The sequence below is a fragment of the Mustela lutreola genome, chromosome 6 (genome assembly GCF_030435805.1).
Source record: "Mustela lutreola isolate mMusLut2 chromosome 6, mMusLut2.pri, whole genome shotgun sequence".
In the NCBI taxonomy this organism is placed as follows: Eukaryota; Metazoa; Chordata; class Mammalia; order Carnivora; family Mustelidae; genus Mustela; species Mustela lutreola.
In genome coordinates this window covers 87,400,449-87,423,703 of record NC_081295.1, presented here as the reverse complement: position 1 = coordinate 87,423,703, position 23,255 = coordinate 87,400,449, and the positions used below count along the sequence as shown (strand labels likewise).

The window sequence follows — 23,255 nt, the reverse complement described above, 5'->3', positions numbered from 1 at the left end:
CACTGTCCCTATATGACTGCAGTGGGGACAGGTGGGTCTTACTTGTCCAGGATGGCGTTCTCATGCTGCCGGAGTTTGTCAATCACAGGTTGGATCCCCAGCATCAGGAACTCATACCGTAGATGAAGGCGGAACTCCAGATTATCCTGGGGGTCACCGAAGCAGGACAGACTCATTGGCTTGTGGCTCTTCCACAAGAGTCCCCAGCAGACCCACTCCAGTCATTGTCCCACTACATCACCTACAACAACCCATCTGAAATTGCCTTGGGTCCAGAGTTCCAAGAAAGGGCAGGAGGAGACATACTTGACCTTGTTATTTACTCCCATTAGGTGTCCTGCCTCACTTCCTTTAAGTCCTTTACCAGTTTTCTTAGCCTTTGGCCTCCAAGAGTGGGATCATAACGTAGAACATAAGCTTTGATTTCAGACAGATCTTTGTTTAAAATCCCTGCTCTGACACTCACCAGTTTTGTCATTTGGGGAAAACCTTAGTTTTCTCATCTATAAAATGGCAATGATATTACCAACAGGATGATATTACATTACCTGATGAAGTATGGTTACCGTTACCATCTAATCAGAACGGATTAGTATAGCTAGTATTGACAAGGGTGACGTCGACATCTCAGGGACAGACTGTTCTCCCACCCACCTCACCTAACTTAGCTCATCAGGGCTGGTTGCAAGAAAAGTGTGCTGGTAGAAAAGAAGGAAATGTAGAGATCATTAAATTGCCCCCTTGACCTTCAACAAACTGACCTTGATTGGAGCATCTGATTCCCTTAGAATTTGGGGAGTTAATCTGCTCTTCAAGTTCTTCTTCAATTGTTGCTATTTTTAGTCTGAGATCCTATTCTGATCCCATAGTAAGGAAAATCAGAAGCCTAACCTTCTAACAGAAGGTGATAGAGGGCATGTCCAGCCAACTCAGAAGCAGTTCAGAAGGTCTGGACTAGCTCAGACTTAGTCCAGAAGCAGGTCTTTGGAAAACTCTAGAAAGAATGGCCTACACTTGCCCTCCTCCCATAAATGATCCCCCACCATCCTAAGCAAGCATCAGCCAGCCAACTTAGGTTTTGTCCAGGACACACCTAATGCACAATGCTACCCATGCAAGAAACTCCTCAAGAACCCCTCATGACAGCAAGGTTCATGATAATCCATTCTTTCTCAGCCCCAAGTGAAAGAGGCAAGAGTTGATAAAGGTAATCTGAAGACAGTTATGGTAGTGACAGCCCCACCAACTGGAGGTCTTGGCCCCATCCCTCTGCTACATCCCCAGGAGGCACTTGCACACACTCCCCTGGGGCCAGAAAGTCCAGGAACAGTAAGGGCAAGGAGAAGATGCCTCACCTCTCCAGCTCCAGCATTGAGGACAGCATTGATGAAGGACATGATAGCTGTTTTCAGATTCACTTCATCCCGGTACCGGCCCAAACTTCGGTCTAGCTCATTCAGCAGTGTCTGGATGGAAAGGCAGGACAGGAGAGAAAAGGCGGGCTCAGGATCCTACAAGTCCAGCCTCTGTGCCCGTGTTCCCACCATTCTAAAGACCTAGCATGCCCCACTTGCTTGCTATACCCAATCCATCTAGCTTACCCTGGGCCTTCCTAAAAGCTCAGCTTTTCCAAGAAGTGTCCTTTGCCTCTCCACGCCTCAGTCTCAGTCCTGCCACTCACCTCCAGAGCTTAGTTTATTTTGTAGGGCTGTGCCAAAACGCTGATTCAGCACGTTAGAGCTGTTTAGAGCTCCAGCTGCTTACAGCTCATAAATCTTCCTGCCCAGCTCCCTGACAGCATGGACACTGCCTTTTACCTCTTTGGCAAAGGGTCAGGGGCCACTTTCCACACAGAATAAGTGCTTAAAAACCTTTTATGACAGAATATACAAATAGCTTATACAGATAAACCATAGCATTTTTAGTGACAGTTTAGATCTATTGACACTGACTCTACATAAGACACTTTATACTTACTATCTCATTACTTTTCTGGGGCAGATCAGGGAGACAAAAAGAGAATAGCATGACTTAAGTATCCAGCACTGTTCTTGGGGTCCCCACAGTAAGCACTGGCCCAGGTATAGGGCTTAAAATCTTGGCCCCAGCAACTGCATTCAGGTCCATTCCGGACTCAACCTCTGTGATTCATCAGGCACTGAGCTCAGAGACGTCGACCCATATACCAAGAATCCAGCTTCAAGGAACCCATGGTCTAGTGAGGGGACCATTATCCTAGCCAAACCCATATCTCTTGAGGTCCCTTATGTCTCTTCATATAAGCGCTCAGCTAGCCCCTCACCTGAAAGCGGGTCCGCTCAGCTGCGTACACCTGGTAGTGGAGCATGGCCTGCAGCACCTTCTTGTGGCCACCAGGAACCAAGCACACAGCACCCAGGATCTCCAGCACGGCCACCTTGGTCTTGCTGTTTTCTGTGCGCAGACTCTGCGCAATGGTGCTGATGGCCTCTGGCTGTGCCAGCACATGTGCCCGTCCCTGGGAGTTGTTCATCAGAGCCTTGATGCAACCGATGAGGGAGGTGTGGATACGACTTTCACAGGTGGCGTGGTCCATGCTCCGGAGGAAATTCAGCAGACAGGTCAAACCCTCCAGCTCAATGAAGCGAGTCACGAACCTGTCCAGGCCAGCGCCATTAGCACAACAGGTATCCTGAATTTGTATAGGATTCTGTATACACTTTGCAAATAGTTACCCCGGGACCTGTGTAACACTGTGTCCCACCTACAGTAGCCATTTGGTTCATTTAGTGAGTTTATCTAAGGCATTAAAATCCTATCCCCTTCACAGGAGACTTGTGCCTTATTTGCACCTTAAATACCATGCTTTTGCAGGTCATCGGCTGTCAGTCGCCTGGCTGTGATGGTATACACATGAAGGGAACGATTGCAATAATTATTACTATAATTATCACGGCTAATAAACCTGAAAATTCATCTCCAGAGAGGATGGGAATTAAGAGAATTACAGTCAGAAGACAAAGAGAACTTCCAAATGGGGGGGAACATCAGAGTCACTGAGTCACAGGACCAAGGCTGGGAAAGGCACCCTTCAAAGGATCCTGAAGAAAATAGCGAAGTTATCTTGAATATTAACCAAAAGCATTTAAAAAAAAGTGTTAGTTAGTTCAGAGGTTCTTAACCTGGAGTCTGTGTTCCCCTAAGGGGCCAATGGCTATCTTGCAGAAGTCTGTGAATGTGGATGGGAAAAATAAGTTATACTTTTATTTTTGGTAACCTCTACCTGAAGTGTATCATTTCCTCTTATGATGAACGTGGACAATAAACTATAGTGGGATTAGTAGAACCTGTGACTTTGTCACCCAAAGAAATTAGCCATTTTCATATCAAATTATAGCTGTTACAGGTGTCTCAGACTATCCTTTCTACTCATCAACACTTCAATATCATGGTGGTTGCTAGCTCATGCCGCTTAAGACATAAAGAAGCACCTTAATCGCTATCTCACAAATGTTTCATATTTGGTAACTGTATTTCACTTTAAGTGGCTTATTTTTCATCTTATCTATTTTGTTATTTAAAAGCATCATTTTGATAAGAGGTCAATAGTTTTCATCTGGTGTCAAAGTTACCCACGGCACACGTGTCTTTACACACACATACACACAAAGATGCTTAGTACACTCGAATTCATAAAACAGTAACGGTCCAAGGAAATGTCATAAATGGAGCTGAGGGAACCCTTGCATATAGTTAATACATTTGGTCCCAAGTATATTTGTGTATTTCCACACTATTATATAAATATCTCTACAAAATGAAATATACTCTCAAATTAAGTCATTGAAATAGGTATTATTTGTTTCTATTATATGCTTTTCTATATTCTGAGAATTTCTAACATGACTGTCCACCATGACTGTCAGAATTTTATTAAGGGAAAGAACAGTAAACTGAAGTGGGAGAGAAACCTGGCAAACCTCCCTCAACCTCTCTCCTTCTCAATGTCCTCATCCTTCCTGCACCCCCTTCCTACAAGTGCCCCACCCCTGGAACCATGCAGGATTAAGATGCTCCCATTCTCCTGAGGCTCTAGTTCCAGGCTCCCAAAGTAGAGAAAGTAGAGAACTCAGCCCAAACCACAGACACACACACACGCACACACACACACACGCGCGCGTGCGCGCACACAAACACGCAGACCAGTATGCTGGTAAAAACATTTAACAACTGGCTCTCTGAAGAAAGAAATAAAAGCCTGATGATAGTGTTTGCCAATTTCCACAGTATACATATCCCCAGCATAGCTGATTTCAAGCTATCAATGTGACAACACTGAACATGGAGTTGGGAAGAAATGCAACATTTATAGCACAGTTGGTCCTTGAATAACACAGGTTTGAATTGTATAGGTCCACTTATATGGGAAGTTTTTCAGTAAGCACAGTATAATACTATGGTTACATTTTCCTTATGATTCTCTTAACAGTTTCTTTTCTCTAGCTTCCCTTGTTATAAGAGTATAAGATACATGTAACATATAAAATAGGTACGAATCAACTGTTTATATTATCAGTAAGGCTGCAGGTCAACAGTAGATGGTTAGTAGTTAAGTCTTGGGAGAGTCAAGAGTTATATGCAGATGTTCGACTGCACGGGGCTTGGCACCCCTAACACCCTCCTTGTTCAGTGTCAGCTGTATTTCCACCAGGCATATACAACGAATATAAACTCAAGAGCATATATAACAGTCGAGAGCATACATAAAACTAAAATGTAGTAAGATCATTAGGTAATTAGGGAGTGAAAAGTTTCAAGTATTTATTACTTTTGTTTTTGGTATGATTTATTTAGTTTTAAGTTTATGCCACTTATATTCTAATCATAGCCATGTTTAAAAAGCAGCTTGCAAAACTGCTGAAAACTTAACAGTCAGTTCCCATGAGCAGCTACAAGCCAGCTCTCTGGCACGAGAAGAAGCTGTGGCTCTTGGCCCACTTTGGACGTTTGTGCAGTATGGCCTGGGAAGGGGGAAGGTTCCTTCTTAAAATCATTCCCTTTGCCCTGCCTGCATCACTCTAGGTGGTGGAATCTGGTCCACAGACACCACATCTCCCCCTAGTGGCTAGAGTCTCTCTCGCCCGCACTGCCCTCCTCCATGGTAGGGACACTGGTTCTCAGGGCTCTTTCTTATGTACTTTGTACATAAGACCTCCTTCTCTCCCATTCTGTTCTCTCAAGAAAAACAAGTACCTGCCCTCAATTTCTGCTCAGATAGCTCTTCAGGACCTGAGGTTTATGCCACACTCCTCTGCCCTCTACCCTGGTTCCCCTCATGCCCTTCCTCTGGCAACCTCCCAGCTCTTCAGAGAGAGAGAGCTTGTAGGAAGCAGGAAGTGGAACAGAGTGCAGAGAGCTCTAGGAGATGCCGGCGGTGGGGAGGTGGGAGGAAGCTGTGGAGATGGTAAGGGGCCTGGGATGGGAGCAGAGCTTTGGGTTAAGCTTCAGAAAATTGTGGGGAACCACCAAGTGAAGGGGTGTGGAAGGAGGGGAAACATGAGATCACCTCATGGGTTGTGTCCGGAGAGCTGTCTTCAGGTCTTCCACAATTTGGTTCCTCATCTCGGTCTCTTCCTCATCAAAGGCATACAGACTCTGCATCTGAGGTAGGTGGAAAGGGGTAGAGGTCCTGCTGGGCTGCCTGATTCCCAGCCGCCAGCACCCCCCCAGAGCCCAGGTGTGACCCAGGAGCCACCGTTGACTCAGAAAGGGTGGGGTCTCAAGGAATGGTTTCCTAAGAGGGTCAGATTCTGAGAAGACCCAGGTTCCAATCCCAGACTTCACTTTCCTCATCTGTAGAATGGAGAAAATTATTGGCTCAGCCTATTTTCCAAGACTGTGTGATATACCAATGGTTAATAAGTGTTTAAATGCCTGGGGACCTCTTGAGACACAGAGAAGGGAGGCATTATGATTAAAAAAGTAACTGGAAATCTACTGATCCCCAGTGAGTGGGGTGTGAAGGGCAGGGAAAGATGCAAGAGGATCACTCTCTCCATTGGCTTTTTCAGGTGGGGGGGGGCAGGGGAGGAGCCATCGCTCACCGCCGCCATAGAGTTGATGCGGTCAATGTAATAGTCAGGCCAGCTGGTCGCCAATTTGTTGGGGTCCTCCTGTTCCTGGAAGAAGGAGAAAGACTGTATGGACCACCTGGCAAGATGGGCCCATGGCCTGAGGTCCTGAGCTTCATTCACTGACAGCAGATTCACTCTCCAGCCCCACCCAGATAGGGATAACTTCCAGGAAGTTTCAAAATCTCTCCAGGCTTCCATTTCTTCCATGGTAAAAATGTAGATAATGAACACTGACTCTCATGACCAACCAGTGACACAGACAGAAATCACACAGATATGTGCATTTTCCATGAACAAGGTAGAAAATTAAAAATAAATTCTTTTTTTCCCTGTTGTATCTGTTACCTCTTTGCTTCTTAATAAAATATAATTTTATGTCTATTGAACCTGATAAAAATCTGTGCTTATATTTTATACATCTGTTTTTTTTAAATTTTACTTTCTAATACCATTCTTATTGTATTTTACAAAAGTATTGATTTTTGAGAGTTTGGAACTTAAAAAAAAAAAAAACTTGCTTTTTCTCCCAGATTGTCTGAGAAGCACTGATATAAAGCATTTGGTGCAGTTCCTTGGTACATGGTAGGCACTCTGTGAATAGTAACTTCACTAAAAGAGGGAGAGAGACGCCCAAAGCCCTGGGTTATGGAGAGACTTGGTAGGGCTTGGTGTAGCTATAGCTCTGGCAGAACCCAGAGCATAGGGCCTTTGGCCCAGCCCTCAGGTGCCAAGGGAAAGCTTCAATCCTTCCCCAGGATGGGCAAGAACAATGAGAGTTGAGTAAATATTAACGTTGATTGAAGATCTAGCCCTGTCCTTCAGCCAGTGACTCTGCTTCTGCACATTACATACACCCTGCTCCTTCCTGTCCCTGTCTTATTTGGACGTTCCTCTTCACCTGCCTTCTGCTAATTTCCTGCTTTCAAATCTGCACAAAAACTTGCCTCCTCTTGCAGAACCCTGCTGACAAACTACCTGTCTGTCAGCTGACCTGGACTTTGCCCTGTATCCCTCAGCTCTATCTACTCAAGCTTCACAATTTCGTTTCACAAAATTCAAATCTTAGATCAGTGAGAAACCTGCCTTGATTTGGCCTTTATGACTTCTACATGGCTATGTGTTAACTCTTCATGATGGAAGACCCCCAATCCTATCTTCTGACCTTGGAAAGGGGATCGCAGAACTAAAAACAAATGCATCATCAAATATACACTTTTCTGCCTCTGCCAGCTCATCATTTATCCATCCCATAGGCATTAAATGAGTGTCTACTACATGCCAACCACTGTTCTGAGCCCTGAAAGTACTGAGCAAAAAGTCAGTCTCTGTAATTCAGGAGTCAATCCCATTTACAATTGCACCCAAAACCATAAGATCCCTAGGAATAAACCTAACCAAAGAGGCTAAGAATCTGTACTCAGAAAACTATAAAGTACTCATGAAAGAAATTGAGGAAGACACAAAGAAAGGAAAAAGTGTTCCATGCTCATGGATTGGAAGAACAAATATTGTGAAATGTCTAGGATACCTAAAGCAATCTACACATTTAATGCAATCCCTATCAAAATACCATCATTTTTTTCCCCAAGAAATGGAACAAAATAATTCTAAAATTTATATGGAACAAGAAAAGACCTTGAATAACCAGATAAATGTTGAAAAATAAAGCCAAGGGGCACCTAGGTGGCTCAGTGGGTTAAAACTTCTGCCTTCAGCTCAGGTCATGATCCCAGCGTCCTGGGATCATGCCCCACATGGGGCTCTCTGCTCAGCAGGGAGCCTGCTTCCTCCTCTCTCTCTGCCCGCCTCTCTGTCTACTTGTGATCTCTGTCTGTCAAATAAATAAATAAAATCTTTAAAAAAAAAAAAAAAAGAAAGAAAGAAAGAAATCCAAAGTGGGTGGCATAACAATTCCAGACTTCAAGCTCTATTATAAAGCTGTCATCATCAAGATAGTATAGTACTGGTACAAAAACAGACCCATAGATCAACAGAACAGAATAGAGATCCCAGAAATAGACCCTCAACTCTATGGTCAACTAATCTTTGGCGAAGCAGGAAAGAATGTCCAATGGAAAAAAGACAGTCTCTTCAACAAATGGTGTTGGGAAAATTGAACAGCCACATGTGGAAAAAATGAAACTGGACCACTTCCTTACACCACACATGAAAACAGACTCAAAATGGATGAAAGACCTCAATGTGAGAAAGGAATTCATCAAAATCTTGAGGAGAACACAGGCAGCAACCTCTTCAACCTCAGTTACAGCAACTTCTTCCTAGACACATCACCAAAGGCAAGGGAAGCAAGGGCAAAAATGAAATATTGGGACTTCATCAAGATCAAAAGCTTTTGCACAGCAAAGGAAACAGTCAACAAAACCAAAAGACAACTGAGAGAAAGGGAGAAGATATTTGAAAATTACAAATCAGATAAAGGGCTAATATCTGAAATCTATAAAGAACTTATCAAACTCAACACCTGAAGAACAAGTAATCCAATCAAGAAATGGGCAGAGGAGGGGGAGGAGTCAAGATGGCGGAGAAGTAGCAAGCTGAGACTGCTTCAGCTAGCCGGAGATCAGCTAGATAGCTTATCTAAAGATTGCAAACACCTGAAAATCCATCGGCAGATCGAAGAGAAGAAGAACAGCAATTCTGGAAACAGAAAAACAACCACTTTCTGAAAGGTAGGACCGGCGGAGAAGTGAATCCAAAGCGACGGGAAGATAGACCCCGGGGGGAGGGGCCGGCTCCCGGCAAGCGGCGGAGCAACCGCGCACAAAATCAGGACTTTTAAAAGTCTGTTCCGCGGAGGGACATCGCTCCAGAGGCTAAACCGGAGCGAAGCCCACACGGGGTCAGCGTGGCCTCAGGTCCCGCAGGGTCACAGAAGGATCGGGGGTGTCTGAGTGTCGCAGAGCTTGCGGGTATTGGAACGGGAAAGCCGGCTACAGAGACAGAGCCGACAGTAAGCTCGCAGCTCCGTGTTACCTTGAACCGGTCGCAGGCTCGGTGAGCTCGGAGCGCGGCCGGAGGTCAGGCAGACGGGAGTAACTGGGCGCTGTTCTCTGAGGGCGCACTGAGGAGTGGGGCCCTGGGCTCTCGGCTCCTCCGGGCCGGAGACCAGGAGGCCGCCATTTGTATTCCCGTCCTCTGGAACTCTACGGAAAGCGCTCAGGGAACAAAAGCTCCTGAAAGCAAACCCGAGCGGATTACTCACCCCGGCCCCGGGTAAGGGCGGTGTAATTCCGCCTGGGGCAAAGACACTTGAAAATCACTACAACAGGCCCCTCCCCCAGAAGATCAACAAGAAATCCAGCCGAGACCAAGCTCACCTACCAAGGAGTGCGGTTTCAATACCAAGGAGAGCAGCAGAATTCCAGAGGAGGAGAAAGCCAAGCACGGAACTCATGGCGTTTTTCCTGTGATTTTTTTTAGTCTTGCAGTTAATTTAATTTTTTCTTTTTCATTTTTTTTTTTTTTTCTCGCCTTCGGGTAAAATTTTTTTTTTTTTAACTGTTACCTTTTTCTTTTTTAACGATTTTTTACTAGTTTATCTAATATATATATATATTTTTTTACATTTTTCTTAGGTGTTTTCTTTTTTAAAAAAAAAATTCTTTTCTTTTTTTTTTTTTTTTTTTTTTTTCTTTTTTCTTTCTTCCTTTTTGAACCTCTTTTTATCCCCTTTCTCCCCACTCACGATTTTGGATCTCTTCTAATTTGGCTAAAGCATATTTTCCTGGGGTTGTTGCCACCCTTTTAGTATTTTACTTGCCCCTTCATTTACTCTTATCTGGACAAAATGACAAGACGTAAAAATTCACCACAAAAAAAAGAACAAGAGGCAGTACCGAAGGCTAGGGACCTAATCAATACAGACATCGGTAATATGTCAGATCTAGAGTTCAGAATGACAATTCTCAAGGTTCTAGCCGGGCTCGAAAAAGGCATGGAAGATATTAGAGAAACCCTCTCGAGAGATATAAAAGCCCTTTCTGGAGAAATAAAAGAACTAAAATCTAACCAAGTTGAAATCAAAAAAGCTATTAATGAGGTGCAATCAAAAATGGAGGCTCTCACTGCTAGGATAAATGAGGCAGAAGAAAGAATTAGTGATATAGAGGACCAAATGACAGAGAATAAAGAAGCTGATCAAAAGAGGGACAAACAGCTACTGGACCACGAGGGGAGAATTCGAGAAATAAGTGACACCATAAGACGAAACAACATTAGAATAATTGGGATTCCAGAAGAAGAAGAAAGTGAGAGGGGAGCAGAAGGTATACTGGAGAGAATTATTGGGGAGAATTTCCCCAATATGGCAAAGGGAACAAGCATCAAAATTCAGGAGGTTCAGAGAATGCCCCTCAAAATAAATAAGAATAGGCCCACACCCCGTCACATAATAGTAAAATTTACAAGTCTCAATGACAAAGAGAAAATCCTGAAAGCAGCCCGGGAAAAGAAGTCTGTAACATACAATGGTAAAAATATTAGATTGGCAGCTGACTTATCCACAGAGACCTGGCAGGCCAGAAAGAGCTGGCATGATATTTTCAGAGCACTAAACGAGAAAAACATGCAGCCAAGAATACTATATCCAGCTAGGCTATCATTGAAAATAGAAGGAGAGATTAAAAGCTTCCAGGACAAACAACAACTGAAAGAATTTGCAAATACCAAACCAGCTCTACAGGAAATATTGAAAGGGGTCCTCTAAGCAAAGAGAGAGCCTACAAGTGGTAGATCAGAAAGGAACAGAGACCATATACAGTAACAGTCACCTTACAGGCAATACAATGGCACTAAATTCATATCTCTCAATAGTTACCCTGAATGTGAATGGGCTAAATGCCCCTGTCAAAAGACACAGGGTATCAGAATGGATAAAAAAACAAAACCCATCTATATGTTGCCTCCAAGAAACACATTTTAAGCCCGAAGACACCTCCAGATTTAAAGTGAGGGGGTGGAAAAGAATTTACCATGCTAATGGACATCAGAAGAAAGCAGGAGTGGCAATCCTTATATCAGATCAATTAGATTTTAAGCCAAAGACTGTAATAAGAGATGAGGAAGGACACTATATCATACTCAAAGGGTCTGTCCAACAAGAAGATTTAACAATTTTAAATATCTATGCCCCCAACGTGGGAGCAGCCAACTATATAAACCAATTAATAACAAAATCAAAGAAACACATAAACAACAATACAATAATAGTAGGGGACTTTAATATTCCCCTCACTGAAATGGACAGGTCATCCAAGCAAAAGATCAGCAAGGAAATAAAGGCCTTAAATGACACACTGGACCAGATGGACATCACAGATATATTCAGAATATTTCATCCCAAAGCAACAGAATACACATTCTTCTCTAGTGCACATGGTACATTCTCCAGAATAGATCACATCCTCGGTCCTAAATCAGGACTCAACCGGTATCAAAAGATTGGGATCATTCCCTGCATATTTTCAGACCACAATGCTCTAAAGCTAGAACTCAACCACAAAAGGAAGTTTGGAAAGAACCCAAATACATGGAGACTAAACAGTATCCTTCTAAAGAATGAATGGGTCAACCGGGAAATTAAAGAAGAATTGAAAAAAATCATGGAAACAAATGATAATGAAAATACAACGGTTCAAAATCTGTGGGACACAACAAAGGCAGTCCTGAGAGGAAAATATATAGCGGTACAAGCCTTTCTCAAGAAACAAGAAAGGTCTCAGGTACACAACCTAACCCTACACCTAAAGGAGCTGGAGAAGGAACAAGAAAGAAACCCTAAGCCCAGCAGGAGACGAGAAATCATAAAGATCAGATCAGAAATCAATGAAATAGAAACCAAAAAAACAATAGAACAAATCAACGAAACTAGGAGCTGGTTCTTTGAAAGAATTAATAAAATTGATAAACCCCTGGCCCGACTTATCAAAAAGAAAAGAGAAAGGACCCAAATAAATAAAATAATGAATGAAAGAGGAGAGATCACAACTAACACCAAGGAAATACAAACTATTATAAGAACATACTATGAGCAACTCTACGGCAATAAATTTGACAATCTGGAAGAAATGGATGCATTCCTAGAAACATATAAACTACCACAACTGAACCATGAAGAAATAGAAAGCCTGAACAGACCCATAACCAGTAAGGAGATTGAAACAGTCATTAAAAATCTCCAAACAAACAAAAGCCCAGGGCCAAACGGCTTCCCGGGGGAATTCTACCAAACATTTAAAGAAGAACTAATTCCTATTCTCCTGAAACTGTTCCAAAAAATAGAAATGGAAGGAAAACTTCCAAACTCATTTTATGAGGCCAGCATCACCTTGATCCGAAAACCAGACAAGGATCCCACCAAAAAAGAGAGCTATAGACCGATATCCTTGATGAACACAGATGCGAAAATACTCAACAAAATACTAGCCAATAGGATTCAACAGTACATTAAAAAGATTATTCACCACGACCAAGTGGGATTTATTCCAGGGCTGCAAGGTTGGTTCAACATCCGCAAATCAGTCAATGTGATACAACACATCAATAAAAGAAAGAACAAGAACCATATGATACTCTCAATAGATGCTGAAAAAGCATTTGACAAAGTACAACATCCCTTCCTGATCAAAACTCTTCAAAGTGTAGGGATAGAGGGCACATACCTCAATATCATCAAAGCCATCTATGAAAAACCCACCGCAAATATCATTCTCAATGGAGAAAAACTGAAAGCTTTTCCGCTAAGGTCAGGAACACGGCAGGGATGTCCATTATCACCACTGCTATTCAACATCGTACTAGAGGTCCTAGCCTCAGCAATCAGACAACAAAAGGAAATTAAAGGCATCCAAATCGGCAAAGAAGAAGTCAAATTATCACTCTTCGCAGATGATATGATACTATATGTGGAAAACCCAAAAGACTCCACTCCAAAACTGCTAGAACTTATACAGGAATTCAGTAAAGTGTCAGGATATAAAATCAATGCACAGAAATCAGTTGCATTTCTCTACACCAACAGCAAGACAGAAGAAAGAGATATTAAGGAGTCAATCCCATTTACAATTGCATCCAAAACCATAAGATACCTAGGAATAAACCTAACCAAAGAGACACAGAATCTATACTCAGAAAACTATAAAGTACTCATGAAAGAAATTGAGGAAGACACAAAGAAATGGAAAAATGTTCCATGCTCCTGGATTGGAAGAATAAATATTGTGAAAATGTCTATGCTACCTAAAGCAATCTACACATTTAATGCAATTCCTATCAAAGTACCATCCATCTTTTTCAAAGAAATGGAACAAATAATTCTAAAATTTATATGGAACCAGAAAAGACCTCGAATAGCCAAAGGGATATTGAAAAAGAAAGCCAACGTTGGTGGCATCACAATTCCGGATTTCAAGCTCTATTACAAAGCTGTCATCATCAAGACAGCATGGTACTGGCACAAAAACAGACACATAGATCAATGGAACAGAATAGAGAGCCCAGAAATAGACCCTCAACTCTATGGTCAACTAATCTTCGACAAAGCAGGAAAGAATGTCCAATGGAAAAAAGACAGCCTTTTCAATAAATGGTGCTGGGAAAATTGGACAGCCACATGCAGAAAAATGAAATTGGACCATTTCCTTACACCACACACAAAAATAGACTCAAAATGGATGAAGGACCTCAATGTACGAAAGGAATCCATCAAAATCCTTGAGGAGAACACGGGCAGCAACCTCTTCGACCTCTGCCGCAGCAACATCTTCCTAGGAACAACGCAAAAGGCAAGGGAAGCAAGGGAAAAAATGAACTACTGGGATTTCATCAAGATCAAAAGCTTTTGCACAGCAAAGGAAACAGTTAACAAAATCAAAAGACAACTGACAGAATGGGAGAAGATATTTGCAAACGACATATCAGATAAAGGACTAGTGTCCAGAATCTATAAAGAACTTAGCAAACTCAACACCCAAAGAACAAATAATCCAATCAAGAAATGGGCAGAAGACATGAACAGACATTTCTGCAAAGAAGACATCCAGATGGCCAACAGACACATGAAAAAGTGCTCCATATCACTTGGCATCAGGGAAATACAAATCAAAACCACAATGAGATATCACCTCACACCAGTCAGAATGGCTAAAATCAACAAGTCAGGAAATGACAGATGCTGGCGAGGATGCGGAGAAAGGGGAACCCTCCTACACTGTTGGTGGGAATGCAAGCTGGTGCAGCCACTCTGGAAAACAGCATGGAGGTTCCTCAAAATGTTGAAAATAGAACTGCCCTATGACCCAGCAATTGCACTATTGGGTATTTACCCTAAAGATACAAATGTAGTGATCCAAAGGGACACATGCACCCGAATGTTTATAGCAGCAATGTCCACAATAGCCAAACTATGGAAAGAACCTAGATGTCCATCAACAGATGAATGGATCAAGAAGATGTGGTATATATACACAATGGAATACTATGCAGCCATCAAAAGAAATGAAATCTTGCCATTTGCAACAACATGGATGGAACTAGAGCGTATCATGCTTAGCGAAATAAGTCAAGCAGAGAAAGACAACTATCATATGATCTCCCTGATATGAGGAAGTGGTGATGCAACATGGAGGCTTAAGTGGGTAGAAGAATAAATGAAACAAGATGGGATTGGGAGGGAGACAAACCATAAGTGACTCTTAATCTCACAAAACAAACTGAGGGTTGCCGGGGGGAGGGGGTTGGGGAGAAGGGGGTGGGATTATGGACATTGGGGAGGGTATGTGATTTGGTGAGTGCTGTGAAGTGTGTAAACCTGGTGATTCACAGACCTGGGGATAAAAATATATGTATATAAAAAATATATGTTTATAAAAAAAAAAAAAATAAAAAAAAAAAAAAAAAGAAATGGGCAGAGGACATGAACAGACATTTCTGCAAAGAAGACATGCAGATGGCCAACAGACTATGGAAAAGTGCTCCACTTCACTCGGCATCGGGGAAATACAAATCAAAACACAATGAGATACCACCTCATGCCAGTCTGAGTGACTAAAATTAACAAGTCAGGAAACAACAGATGCTGGCAAGGATGCGGAGAAAGGGGAACCCTCCTACCCTGTTGGTGGGAATGCAAGCTGGTGCAGCTACTCTGGAAAACAGCATGGAGGTTCCTCAAAAAGTTGAAAATAGAGCTACCCTATGACCCAGCAATTGCACTACTGGGTATTTACCCTAAAGATACAAATGTAGTGATCTGAAGGGGCATGTGCACCTGAATTTTTATAGCAGCAATGTGCACAATAGCCAAACCATGGAGAGAACCTAGATGTCCATCAACAGATGAATGGATAAAGAAGAGGTGGTATATATACACAATGGAATACTATGCAGCCATCAAAAGAAATGAAATCTTGCCATTTGCGACAACATGGATGGAACTAAAGGGTATTATGCTGAGTAAAATAAGTCAATCAGAGAAAGACAATTATCATATGATCTCCCTGATTTGAGGAATTTGAGAGGCAAAGTGGAGGGTTGGGGGTAGAGAAAAAAATGAAACAAGAAGGGATCAGGAGGGAGACAAACCATAAGAAACTCTTAATCTCACAAAACAAAGTAAGGGTTGCTGGGGGGAGGGAGGTAGGGAGAGGGTGGTTGGATTATGGACATTGGGGAGGGTATGTGCTATGGTGAGTTCTGTGAAGTGTGTAAGCCTGACAACTCACAGGCCTGTACTTCTCAGGCTAATAATACATTATATATTAATAAAAAATTTTTTTTAAAAAGTCAGTCTCTGTCTTCCAGAGAATAGTCTAGTGCCAGAGGTAGAGTGACAAATGCTCTGTGGTAGAAGAATCTATAGTGGGCTGTGGAAGCCCAGGGTGGGGGCTTCTCTCTCAGAGATCCCTCAAGAGCTTTCTGTGTTAGATGCCCCAACTTCTTACTGAAACTAATACAGGTAGGGAGGATGTTAAGGATAGAGGAAGCACCACATAGCAAGAAAGGGGTGTGTGAAAGTATGGAGGGAGATTACGAGCAATCTGGTTTGGAAGGTAGAACAAGTTGTTCTTACATTTTAATTCATTTTTTATTGAAGTTGTGCAAGAGATCCACTTGCAGGAACTCCATAGTAAATCCATTTGGAAAGTGGAGAAGCACAAGACATGATAAACTACTCCTGAAGTTAGTTTTCTCCTCCCTCCCTCTCATAACTTGCACTTTTTAAAGATCTTCATTTTCACTATAAGAGCTCTGGACACAGCACATAGTATTCTGCAGGTATTCTGCAGTATTCTACCTAATAAATGTGCATCAAGTATACTAGACTAGTGTACATAGCCCTTACATCTTGCCACAGGCCCTCAGACTCCAGCAGGTCTGGGTTCTAGCAATGGTGCGGCCACTGGCCATGACTGGCTGGGACCTTCAGGCAAGTCCACTGCCTCCCTAGGCTGTCCTCACTTCATATGCAGAAGAAAGGACCAGACTGAAAAGTTTCTCAGCTCCTTCCAACTCTAGAATGTTATAGCAGTCTAATCCCCAATTTTATTTTATTTTTTTTAATTTTTTTAGAATTTATTTATTTGAGAGAGAGAGATCACAAGTAGGCAGAGAGACAGGCAGAGAGAGAGGAGGAAGCAGGCTCCCTGCTGAGCAGAGAGCCCAATGCGGGGGCTTGATCCCAGGACCCTGGGATCATGACCTGAGCTGAAGGCAGAGGCTTTAACCCACTGAGCCACCCAGGTGCCCCTAATCCCCAATTTTATAAGGTCATGGAGCCCCAGATGAGACAAATACCCTGGGTGAGGAGAAGATGAAAAGAGCCATGAACAAACAGGCTCAGGAAACATAAAGAAGCAAAGGCTCAGGACTGCCCAGACCTGCCTGTCTCCTCCCAGCAGGAGCAGGTCCGAGCCTCAGGTGCAGGAATAACTGGGTCCTAACTCCCAAATTCCTATACTCTAAGGTCAAAGGAACAAGCTGCTAGTCTTAAAAATGGGAGGGTGTGATAGGAGAAAGTGGAGATACAACGTGGGGGGTTAGGGGGCAGGAATAGAACAAATGAAACAAGATGGGATTGGGAGGGAGACAAACCATAACAGACTCTTAATCTCACAAAAAAAAAAAAAAAAAAGAAAAAGGAGGGTTGTCGTGGGGGGAGGGGGAGGGAGAGGGTGGTGGGGTTGTGGACATTGGGGAGGGTATGTGCTATGGTGAGTGCTGTGAAGTGTGTAAACCTGGTGATTCACAGACTTGTACCCCTGGGGCTAATAATACATTATATGTTAATAAAAAATTTTTTTAAAAAATGGGAGGATGGAGGGGAGACAATGAAGATGGACCAAGAAAGATAGAGGCTAATAAAATAGAAGGAGTGCAAGAGAGATACAGACAAAAAGATGTATAGGAGAGACACAGATATGGAGAAAGACCAAGGGAAGCAGAGGGGAGGAGATAAGATTTAATGAAGCCCCAACTGGCGCTTGGAACACCCCTTCCTAAGGAGGACCATAATCAGGAGACCAATGACATCTCTTAATGAAGAAGAGGGGAAGGAGAAAGTGGGGAGAATGGAGACCAATGTGTGACCTTGATATACTTGCTGCTCTATAAGGCCAAGCCTGGGATGGGTAGAGGGGCCAAAGATCCTGAAGAGGCCACCCTGGCTCCAAACTGATACCTCACAACACAAGGCAGCCCTTAGGTACAGCACAGGACAACACCCTCTCTAGGCAGGCATGGGAAGAGAGTATAGGTTTGTCATCTTGGTGTCTCCTGGACCTAGTCCTGCTCCTGGAACCCAGTGGGCACCTGCACCAAAGATTTCTGGAAAACAGAATCCCATTTCCCAGAGGGTCAGCTCCATGAGAGTGGAGAATTTTTTTTGCCTCCAACACCTAGAATGATGCGTCATATAATAAATATCTGTTGACTGAGTGAGCAAGCATGGAGGCAAGAGCTGCCCCATGCTGGGGACCCTGAGGTGGCCGTGGAAGGGGTCAGACAGGGCACCTTCTTCTTGCTGCAGTAGATCTGCCATTTCTTCTCCGGAGGCAGTGCAAACACAGCCTCTCGGTTCTTGTCAGTGAGATCCAATTCATCCTGCAAAGACAGGAAATATGTCAGACCCAGAGATGGTTGACATTAGAATATTCAGTGTTTCAGGAAATTGTAACTCCTCCAAACCTATCCCTCAGTCTACTGTCTCCCTCCAGAGAGTATCAAAGCATGATAGGGCAATTCTTCTTCAGCTAGAAATACAGCCCCATACCCCCACCCCCATTCCCTTACATCCACCCAAGCCTGGGCTGCTTCTATTCATGCTTCCCTTACTTCCTGTCCACTCCCACTTGTCTCTACAAATCCATCCTCCTCCTCCAACTCCCTGTTCCCTGCTCAACTCCTTCCTGCATTGCTTTGCAAGTTCCTAACCGTCTTGCCCCAGGTTTCTGCTCTTTATTCCTTTGTCCTTCTTAAGCTGGTCAACATCATAAGTCAAGGCCTGACAAAGCACTCAGTCTATAGATCTAGTTTTTGCCCCATCCTGCAAGTTTCCCTGTCCTTTGTGTTTCTACCCCAGAAATTCTGGCTCCCCAAAACCTCAGCATGGTCTCAGCACAGGCTGAGAAGAACTGGTGAGGACAAGAAGCTGTTCTCTCTTGGCAAGAAGAGTATGCCGTGGAAAGGGAGGTTCTGACCCACTTCCCATGGAGGTGTGCCTGTCAGGGGCAGCTCCTCCGCCCACACAAGGCTGGAGGTTCCACTCGACTAGGAGTAGAGTTGGGTAGTTCTGATATCATCAAATGTAGGGTCATTCCATATGTAGTTTGGAGTGACACTGTAGGTTTGGCTGCACTAGATGGGCTCTAAGACGCTCTCTTATTGAAGACTTTTCTCTTGTGATTCATAAGCTGTGCTAAGGCTCATAAAAGAAAGAGTTAACAGGCCACAGGAAATAGCCTGCTTTTCAGCTCAAGTATTGTGAGCTTTCTTTTTAAATAAAAAGCAATACTTGCATTAAGACAATAAAGTAGGGGCACCTAAGCATCTGCTTTGGACACAGGTTATGATCTCAGGGTCCTGGGATTGAGATCCATGTTGAGCTCCCTGCTCAGCCAGGAGTCTGCTTCTCTCTCTCCAACTGCCCCTCTCTTATTCTCTCTCTCTCTCTTTCTCTCAAATAACTAAATAAAATATTTTTTGAAAAGATAATAAGGCACATTATTAATAATCTTTATATTTTCAAGGATGAACAGTGAAAGTAATATCTAAGAAAATATATGTCTTAAATATCAATATCTCTTATCCCTATACTTTAAGGAAGAACTTGAAGATTTTCCTTTACATAGATCAGAACTGTCCAATAGAAAAATAAGGTGAATATAAGGTGAGCCAAAGGTATTTTTAAAAAATTGCTAGTCATAGTAAAAATTAAGAACGGGTGCAGGCATCTGGGGGGGGTTTAGTGGGTTAAGCCACTGCCTTCAGCTCAGGTCACAATCTCAGGGTCTTGGCATCCAGCCCCGCATGAGACTCCCTGCTCAGCGGGGAGCCTGCTTCCCCTCCCCCCTGCCTGCCTTTCTGCCTAGTTGTGATTTCTCTCTGTCAAATAAATAAATAAAATCTTAAGAATGGGTGAAATCCCTCAGGGCACCAACCTAGATCCTGGGGTTCTGGGGTCTGTTTCCATGCTTCCCAGTAAAGACTTCTCAACCATTCCCAAGAACTGTTACTACCCCAAACTCTCTCAAACCTGTGTCTCTAGCTCCCCAGTTTCCTGAGCTCCAGACCCTGGGATCCAACTGCCTCCCAAGCCCATCTATTTTGACATCCCTCAGGTACCTCACACATTTATGTAGTATCACTACGTGCCAGGCACTGTTCTAAGTGCTTAATATTTACTCATTAAGATTACAACAACCCATTTTAAAGATGTGGAAATTGAGGCACAGAAAGAACATGCAAACTGAGTTCATCACTCTGGCCCCTAACCCTGAGTTTCATCTGGCATCTCCTGTCTTTTATAGGGTCCCAACATCCACCCAGTTCCTCATATCAGCAACTTGGGTATTCCCTGATTCTAGTCACTCCCCAAGCCCAGCAAGTCCTATATATCCCCCTAAATAGCTCTTCAATCTGTTCTCTCCATTCTCACTAATAGCATTTAGTCTAAGTCACCATTCTCCCTAGTTTGGATTGCACTAAAACCCTCTTAATGTCCTACCCATAATCCTTCTTCTTTTAGAAGACCACCCTGCTCCATTGACTTTCTGTTACTCTTAAGGTCAAGTATGAAGTTCTGTTGCTCTCATCTTCCATGGTGAACTCCTAAAGGCCCAGCTCTTTTCTGACTGAAGACTCACATATTATGCTTCTCTTACTGGGGCAACCTCTGTCACTGCTCTGCAACCCTATTCACTTCTCCAGCTATCAATCTGCTTTTGGATCTCAATGGAAATGTCATCCTTTGGGGGCACCATTTTAACCCTCAGTCAGGAATTAAACTCTGTTTAGACATTGCCACAGGCCCATGAATGTTCCCTTTCCAAACACTCACTACATTTGTCATAACTGTTCAAAATCAGTCTTCTCTATTAGACTTTATGTTCTTGGATCAGCATACAGCGGGCTCTCAAGGAATATTTTTCATTTGCTCAATGCTAATCTCAGTGTTAGCTCAATGCACAAAACAGGCTCAATGTTAGTTTGCTCTGTTTGTTTGCAGATGCCAGTCTCCTTGCAGACAAGACTTGTGTGACTCATCCTTGTTTTTGTCAAAGTACTTTGTAAGGAATCCTGCTCACTAAAGATGCTCAATAAATACTCACTAAATAAAAGGGCCAAGGAGAGGAACATCTTTCATCCTTTCAAAACTCATGTGCTCTGTTCAAGAAAATGTCCATGCTGTGGCAATATAAGAAATATAGTTTTTCATCTGGCTATTCATTTGTATTCTTCAGAATATCCTTTATAATGCATTGATAGTAGTAAGTGAAGCCTTCCCCTACATTCTATGAGCCATTCTAGCAAATTATCCAACTGAGGAGAGGATCATGGGAACTTACAACTTACAGCCATGTCTCTCTAAAGTGTGGGGCAACATGGGGACCTACTACTTCTGATTGGTGTCTGGGTAGGGGGCCATCTGTGGATCTGAGCCCTTCCTCTGTGGGGTCTGTGTGAACTCTGGGTAGTTAGTGTCAGCATGGAGTTAAGTTGTAGGACACTAGTTGGTGTCTGCAATGAACTAGGAAATTGCTTGGCATCAAAAACAACATATTTACTGTCAGCAGTATTCTGAGTAAAATAAACAGAAAACAAACAAACAGATCTTGGAAGTACTAACACCAATCATGTTCCAAATGTCATTCTATACTAGTAAATACTTTGTTCTCTCCCATTCATTGCTCTACACAGAGTTCAGCCCTGAATCCCGGGGGGAGGGGCGGTCTGGCATCCCTGATCTGAGAGTCTCTTTGACTTTGTCTCACCACCATACCTCCAAGAAGAAGAATCATGCTTCTTTCCTGCTCTGTCTCCTTGTGGTCAGAGTATAGAATTTCACATGCTCACTTTGTGAATGGTTCTCACAAAGGTGTAGTGCTGCTCTAGTCTGAATGGACATCACAGAGTCAGGAAGAGCTGCGACCAGTCTCAAAGACAGAGCTTCCACCTGCCATAGGCTAGACATGGAATATAATCACCCAGCCTGGGACCAGGCATGAACCAGTTACAATACAGGCACCTCTACCTCCATATTTCTAGTTAATCATACTTGCTTTGAGGACCTAGTCTCTGCCTACAAAGTCCCACTTTGTCCCTTGCTCTTGTAGTCTGTATTCCGTATTCTTGTATTCTTGTATTCTGAAAGAATTCCAGGGAAGTTCCAGAAAGAAGGTGTCAAATGTTCTGGTATTCTTTGAAGCTCCTCACTGCCTTATTTCACAAAAGCCTGGACCTATTCATTTCAAGATGGCCTAGCTGCTGTACCATGAGATCCAGAACCAGCTGGAGATATGAGGTAGGTCCATTCTTCTAGGGACATATTTCATGGTATTCTTCCTAGTAAATGACTTATTTTTCCCTCATAGCTGAGGTGTCCTGGGGGGCTCACCCTTACCCGAACCAGAGTTTCATAGGTAGAGATCCCAGCACATGGGTCTCTGCCTTCTGTCCTGCTCTGCCTACCCCAGAGTCCCACTCCCCATTATCAACATCCTCCCTTCTCTGTCCCCTCACTGACCACCAGCTCTGCAAAGCGGACGTTGAGCTCCTCTGGGTTCGGGATAGGACTTGAAAACTCCATATACTGCAGAGGGTGGTTGTCCTGGAGGTTGATCTCAGGGAGGCTGCTGCCCCCAAAGCAGCACAAGAAGCCCAGGCCATGGCGGCTCCTCTTGCGGGGGGCCATGATCACTCCAGGCCAGGGGGGATAGTCAAAGTCGATGTCCTAGGTCCTCATTGTGATCTGGACAGGAAAACAGACAGCATAGAGGGGTCAGGCAATGGCAGCCAGGTAGGCAGGGACAGTGGTCACTGAGCCACCATTATTTCTTTGCCCAACTGCTAGAAGCCCTCGACCCAACAATCAGGCCCACCCTCCCTTCTCTCACAGCTTCTTTCCACCTGGAAGCATTCTCTCCCCATCATCCCCTCCAGTGTCTCCTGCCACAAACACTTGCAGGTACTCCCTCCATGCCCTCAGAGAACAGAGGTGGGTGGTAGTCACAGAACGTAAATTGCACCTTCTCCATGACTGTACAGATGGATATCCCAGTCCCTTTCCTCTAGCAGAGCCATTTTCAGCAGGGCCAACTCAGTCACTAGATCCATTTTAAGATGTATGGATGCCTGGTTTAAGGGTTTCATCCAGTGGGAAGGGAAGGATTAAAGTAGGCTGGAGAAGAGACAGCAAGCTAATTATATGGCATGGCTCCTAGGGAGCAGAGGATAGAAGTCTTCAGAGACTCACGGGGTTTTCTGTCCATTGTGCCCAGGCATGTTTGAATGAATGTGAAATATTAATAGAACACGGGCTCATCACCCATCTATCTGGAGGGAGAGGTAACCTGGGGGAGTCATCAGAGTGAACCCTGAGTGAGGAAATGGGGCTGATCATTGGAACAG

General features: G+C 43.5%; 1 protein-coding gene across 5 annotated transcripts in view; it reads right to left on the bottom strand.

The window, feature by feature from the left end:
• Nucleotides 1–23,255, bottom strand: part of DAAM2 (dishevelled associated activator of morphogenesis 2) — a 129,002-nt gene that overhangs the window by 38,028 nt on the left and 67,719 nt on the right. For all 5 annotated transcript variants that reach the window (XM_059177850.1, XM_059177855.1, XM_059177852.1 and 2 more), the window contains exons 2-8: nt 22,372–22,596; nt 18,141–18,230; nt 6,084–6,158; nt 5,546–5,640; nt 2,303–2,636; nt 1,356–1,466; nt 43–146 (exon numbers count right to left, since the gene is read on the bottom strand). In XM_059177850.1, coding sequence (XP_059033833.1) covers nt 43–146; nt 1,356–1,466; nt 2,303–2,636; nt 5,546–5,640; nt 6,084–6,158; nt 18,141–18,230; nt 22,372–22,539 — 977 coding nt within the window. In that variant the 5' untranslated portion in view covers nt 22,540–22,596. The remainder of the gene's footprint in view (nt 1–42; nt 147–1,355; nt 1,467–2,302; nt 2,637–5,545; nt 5,641–6,083; nt 6,159–18,140; nt 18,231–22,371; nt 22,597–23,255) is intronic.